Source organism: Syngnathus acus, chromosome 3 (genome assembly GCF_901709675.1).
Source record: "Syngnathus acus chromosome 3, fSynAcu1.2, whole genome shotgun sequence".
Lineage (NCBI taxonomy): Eukaryota > Metazoa > Chordata > Actinopteri > Syngnathiformes > Syngnathidae > Syngnathus > Syngnathus acus.
This window is the reverse complement of record NC_051089.1, coordinates 5,501,443-5,507,276: the sequence shown is the minus strand read 5'-3', so window position 1 is coordinate 5,507,276 and position 5,834 is coordinate 5,501,443. Positions and strand designations below refer to the sequence as shown.

The 5,834-nt window shown below is 42.4% G+C and overlaps 1 protein-coding gene across 1 annotated transcript in view; it reads left to right on the top strand.

Annotated features, from left to right (window-relative positions):
* Positions 1-4,608: 4,608 nt before the first annotated feature.
* hcn4 (hyperpolarization activated cyclic nucleotide-gated potassium channel 4) overlaps positions 4,609-5,834 on the top strand; it is a 52,750-nt gene continuing 51,524 nt past the window's right edge. Inside the window, exon 1 of the mRNA XM_037248155.1 lies at positions 4,609-5,793. Within this exon, the coding sequence (XP_037104050.1) occupies positions 5,087-5,793 (707 nt within the window). The 5' untranslated portion in view covers positions 4,609-5,086. The remainder of the gene's footprint in view (positions 5,794-5,834) is intronic.

Sequence of the window (5,834 nt, the reverse complement as noted above, 5' to 3'; positions counted from 1 at the left end):
TTAGTTTAGTTTAGTTTAGTTTATTGTTTAGCACATATTATTATAACAAATAACAGTGCAGGGAGGGAGACGAAGCCTAGGGCTTGTAAGGAGCTCCACTCCTGTATAATCAAAGTGCACAACAAACAAAGTGCTGTGACATCAAATATTATTCAAGTGTTTAAGAAAGAAAAAAATTAATAATAATATATATATATATATATATAAATGAATAAACATCAATGAATAAACACAAGCATAACTAGCTAAATATTAAATCGTCATATTTATATATGCATATATACGAAAGTGAACGTATACATACATAAACAAATACACTATACAAAATGAGAAACAAGAGAAACAAAATTTGACACTTTAGTGATGTTGAAACAATCAAAAAACACCAGGTAAGAAAATAGCTGAGCGGAAGCAGAAGAACAGCAAACAGAAAATAACAAAACAAGGAAGAATCAGGGTATAAATAGTGGTTTAAGTTGATGTTCTTAGTATGGATCAGCTGAGTGCGGTGGAGTAATTTTGGACTGGTAGGATCATGAGTGGAGAAGGTGGTGTTTCAGGTGCTTTCTAAAAGCAACCTGTGAAGATATGGATCGAATATGGATTGGTAGCTCATTCCAGAGTGAGGGCCCTCTAAAATGGATATTGTATTGATGGCGTGATGTTCGACAGGACGGTGGGTGGAGATTGTCCCCCTGTCTTGTAGAATAAGAATGTAATTCCGATACAAATGCGAAGAAATTATGAAAAGTGGCTGGAAGACAGTGTTTCCTGTATATGTATTTATGGGTGAGTAGACAGGTTTGATGAATATTTACTTTATCAATTGGCAGTAATGAATAGTTTCTAAACAATGGTGCCGATGGTTCATATCTATTTGAAAAAGAGATCATTTTTAGGAACTTCTTTTGTATGATGAGTAATTTGCTGAGGTATGTTGGATATGTAGCTGCCCAGACTATGTTGCAGTAATTGAGTAAAGGAAAGAGGAAACTATAATACAGAGTGAGATGAGCAGACGGATGGACCAAGGGACAAACTTTTCGTAAGATACCTAGCGTTTTCATGGATCTTTTGCAAACCAAATCAATGTGTTCAGACCAGTTTAAGTGTTTATCTACTATAACTCCTAGGAATTTAGTGCTAGTAACTTGATGGATTTCGTTATTATTTATGTAAATTTTGGCCTGTTCTTTGGGGTAAGATTTATTTATATTGCAGAAGATCATGAAGTTACATTTGTTTATATTGAGTGACAACTTATTTATTTTGAACCATTTTGTAACAGCGTGCAACTCAGTATTCACACGTGCAATGAGGAAATTAAAATCCTCGTGGGTGGCAATGAGATTGGTATCATCCGCAAATAACAAAGGAAGAAAATTTGAACAAGACATGGAAAAATCATTTATGTACACCAAAAATAATAGAGGACCCAATATTGAGCCCTGCGGGACCCCAAATAGTATTTTAGATCTGTTGGAAGAACAACCATTTATATATACATATTGTTCTCTGTTGGCGAGATAGTTTGTGAACCATTTCAGGGCAGAATCGTTCACTCCATATCTCTCTAGCTTAGCGATGAGGATCTTATGGTCGACAGTATCAAATGCTTTGCTTAAATCTAGAAAGACACCAAGAGCGAATTTCTTATTGTCAAGAGCCGTTGAGATGTGGTTGGCAAGCTGAAGCAGTGCATGCTCAGTAGAAAACTTTTTGCGGAAACCGTATTGATGTTTATAGAGAATATTGTTTGTTTCTAGGTGCTTTGCCAATCTTGAGTAAACCAGTTTTTCTAGAATCTTGGAGAAGCAAGGAAGTACGGATATAGGTCGATAATTACCATATTCATTAGTCTCACCAGCTTTGAAGATAGGAATGACTTTAGCAATTTTTAATTCTTGGGGTACAATGCCAAATTTTAAAGATAAGGAGAAAATGTGTGTTAGTGGAATTATTATTGAATGAATAATTTTCTTAATAAGTATGCTTCTGATCTCATCATGGCCAGGGGCCGAGTTTTTCAAGCTCATGACGATGTTGTAAACTTCCTCAACACTAGGAGGGTCAAGAATGGAGAGTGAAGGAAACTGCCCTTTAATAAGGCAACAGGGGCTTGTATCAGAGGTGGAGAAGCTAGATGCCAAGGTAGCGCCAACATTTACAAAGAAATCATTGAAACCATTAGAAATATCTATTGGGTTTGAATGAGCTCTATTCTTCCCCAGCATCTCATTTGGGGTCGATGTTTTTGATTTCTTGCGATGTAATAAATGGTTGATAAGATTCCACGTTGTTTTGATGTCACCGGAGGCTTGTGTAAATTTATCAGCATAGTAAGTTTGTTTGGTTTTCCTTAGTAAAGCTGTAAATCTGTTTTTATATTTCTTGTATGTTTCTATATTTATAGGGATGGGATTTGCAATAGATTTTCTATATAGTTTATTTTTTTTACGTGAAGATTTTTTTAGTTCATCCGTTATCCATGGTTTCCCCTTAGAGTTATTTTTACGACTAGAAGTTAAAGGAAAGGAGAACTCTAATGCATTTGTGAGTATTGTTAGAAGGGAGTGATAGGCTTTGTTGACATCTTGCAACAGGATAACCTCATCCCATGACACAGAGCTGATGATAGATATAAAAGATACCATGTTTTTCTCAGTAAATTTGCGGAATTTCATTTGATCTCCAATATGATCTTTGATTTCAGGACTACTATCATTGTGGATGAGATGGAAGACAGGTAGATGGTCGGATACATCACAGATCAAAAGGCCAGATGTTATCTTGTAGTCTAGAGAATTAAATAGGATATTGTCTATGAGAGTGGCCGTTGAGCTTGTGATCCTGGAGGGTTTGTTGATAAGAGGGAAAAAGTTTCTGGAATATAATGTATTAAGGAAGTCTGCTGTATGTGACTGCTTAGATTCAAGCAAATTAATATTATAGTCACCAAGTAAGACACATAATTTGTTTTCTTTGTTTATAATTTCTAGAGTAGAGTCGAGGGCTTCATTGAAGGTGATTTTATCAGAGTCTGGTGGTCTATATATACATCCAATTATCACATTTTTGTTGTTTATAAGTGAGCAAGAGGAGAGTTCTATAAACACAGATTCTACTACAGTCATGTCAAAATTGACACTTAAATCCTTTCTGGGAGAGAAATTTAAGTTATCAATCACATACAGTGAGACTCCTCCACCTTGCTTGTTTGGTCTACAGGAATGTATAGGAGTGTAGTGAGAGAGAGGATAGCTAGATGTATTATCAACCATCCAAGTTTCAGTAAGAGCTATTACTGAAAAAGAATGTGTTAAGGTTGATAAATAGGTTTTTAGACCATCATAATTTTTAGAGATACTCCGTACATTGAAGTGGACAGTGGAGAATACATTTGTTTGGCAGTGGCCAGGAGGAGTATTGCACAGTTTGTTAAACATATCTTCAGAAAAATATTCACATGACATTTCAACAGATTTTAAGGGAGTGTAATTTGTATCTGGGTTAAGGAAGGACTCATAGATACCAGCATTAGCATTCTCTAGGTCAAATGAATTAAATAGTAAAGAGTCAAGATTCGGTGGGACAGAAATTCCTGCATTTGTGAGAATGTCACTGGATGGCATGAAAAGTGTAGGGGAACTGTCTACCTGAGATGGATGTCCTCCCTGCCAGTCTCTGTTTGCCTTGTTGTACTTCGCTGTAATCCATTATTTTCGTCCGGAGGGTCCATAGGTACCAGTTAATGGTCATTAGTTCAGCCATTGTAAATGTTTGGTTCCCCCACCACCAGGCCACATTTCTTCAGTTCCTCCAGTTCACTCACAACGAGAGTTTTGACATCTTCTGGTGTTGCTCCGTTTGTTTTAATCCATATTTTACAGTTCCTGACCCACGTTGCGAGAATCTTGTTTTCCTTCTTCAGTTTGCGTGCGTTCCAGGCTATCTCAGCATTCTTCTTAGTGAGGTGCTCATTTAGGTAAACACCCGTTCCTTGTAGCTTCCTCCCTTGCTTCAAAAGATCCACTTTATGTTTCCTATTTGCGAACCGAATGATAATTTTCGGAGGATCCAGTGGTCGTTTTCGGTTTCTTGGGAGTGTGTGACAAGCGGCAATGTTTCCTTTCTGGAGTTCCATGTGCTTACTCTCGAAAAACTGTACTACCTGATCTTCGAGCGTTGACAGCTCGTCCGATGGAGAGTCATCTGTCGAGGGATCCGAAGGACCCGCCGCCCTGGCGTAGGAGCGGTGAGATGTTTTTAGACCCGTGATTATGAGGTCTTCTTGTCGGGAGTACTGCTCCAGTGCATCTACTCTCCGTTCAAGCGACAGGATTTTCTCGTCTTTCTCCTTCGATAAGTTCTTAAGCTCCGTTAGCTCAGACGTTAGCTGGAGCAGGGTGGCTTGCTGCTCTAAAAGTGTGGTAATGTCTTGCCGTATCAGGTCAATGGATGATTTAAGTTCATCGTAACCCTCATTTTTTTTTTTTGGAGGGCGGCATAGCGTAAAGTTCGAAAAAGTTAGGCTCTATAAAGTTCAGTTATCAAAACAATTCGGTCACCCGAAGTAGTGCAAAAGTTTCCCTCGTTTGCAGCGATGTCAGCGCGTGAGCCCCGTGGAACGCCGCGTTCACGTTTCCCATCATGATTGTCGCCTGGACGACGCCTCGGCGAGAGGAGCGAGCCTGCCGCTGACCTCTCCATCCCGCCTGCACACCTCCTCCTCCTCCATCCGCCGGCGCGTCCCTCGCATGTCAGGCAAAGGTGACTTTCAGGCAGTTTCCCCCCCACTTTTGCGCGCCATGCAGTCGGAGAGGCGCAAAGATGTGCGAGGTGGCCGAGCGTGAGGAGGACGCGCAAGAACGGCCAGGTAGTCGAATCGTCATTTAAAGGGAGCCCAAAAATGTGCAGTTTATTTCATTAAGAGCCACCACCATCACCGTCCTCAGAAGCGGCAAGGCGAGTGTGTCATGTGTTGCAGGCTTTCAGGGATCGCTCACAAGGAGATCAGAAGCACCACGCGGTGCTGCTCGCTTTGCCCAACTAGTCTAGATTAGTTCGCTTTTCGCTCCATGCCATAATGGACAGGTTGCATTCGTCCATGCGTAAACGGCTCTACAGCTTGCCCCATCACATCGGACATAAACCGTCCATCATGGGCGAAGGAGAAGACGCGGACAAGGACACGCGGAGAAAGAGCATTCGGATGAAGCCGCTGCCGTCGCCCACCTCCGGGGGAAGCTGCAGAGGCATCGGGGAAACCAAAAGCGGCGAGTCGCTTATCATGGAGACCGACATTGGGAGACCGATGAAGACCAGCTCCAACGGAGACTGCCGGAGGTTCCGGGGCAGCCTCTCGTCTATCACCAGCCGCCATGTGCACGACTCGGACTCGGCGGAGGAGAGGCGCCTCATCACCGATGGGGACGTCACCCCGAGCGAAGAGAGCCCCCCCGGGGCGATCGGCGAGGGCGCCACGGAGCATGGCGCGCAAGGGGCCAGCGGAGGTGGCGCTTCCACCGACAGCGGCGACGGCGCACCTCCGAGCGAGTCCCAAGATGACAACCAGTCCGGGTTCATAAAGTTGGATGGAATTGATCAGATCCTGCCTGACGATGAGCGCTTGTACCAGGCCGGCTTCATGCACCGACAGTTCGGGGCCATGCTCCAGCCGGGGGTCAACAAGTTCTCCCTGAGGATGTTTGGAAGCGAGAAGGCGGTGGAGCGGGAACAGGAGCGGGTTAAATCCGCCGGATTTTGGATTATTCACCCCTACAGTGATTTCAGGTAAACACAACGCGATGTCATCTTTCTGCTTTGACGTCTTT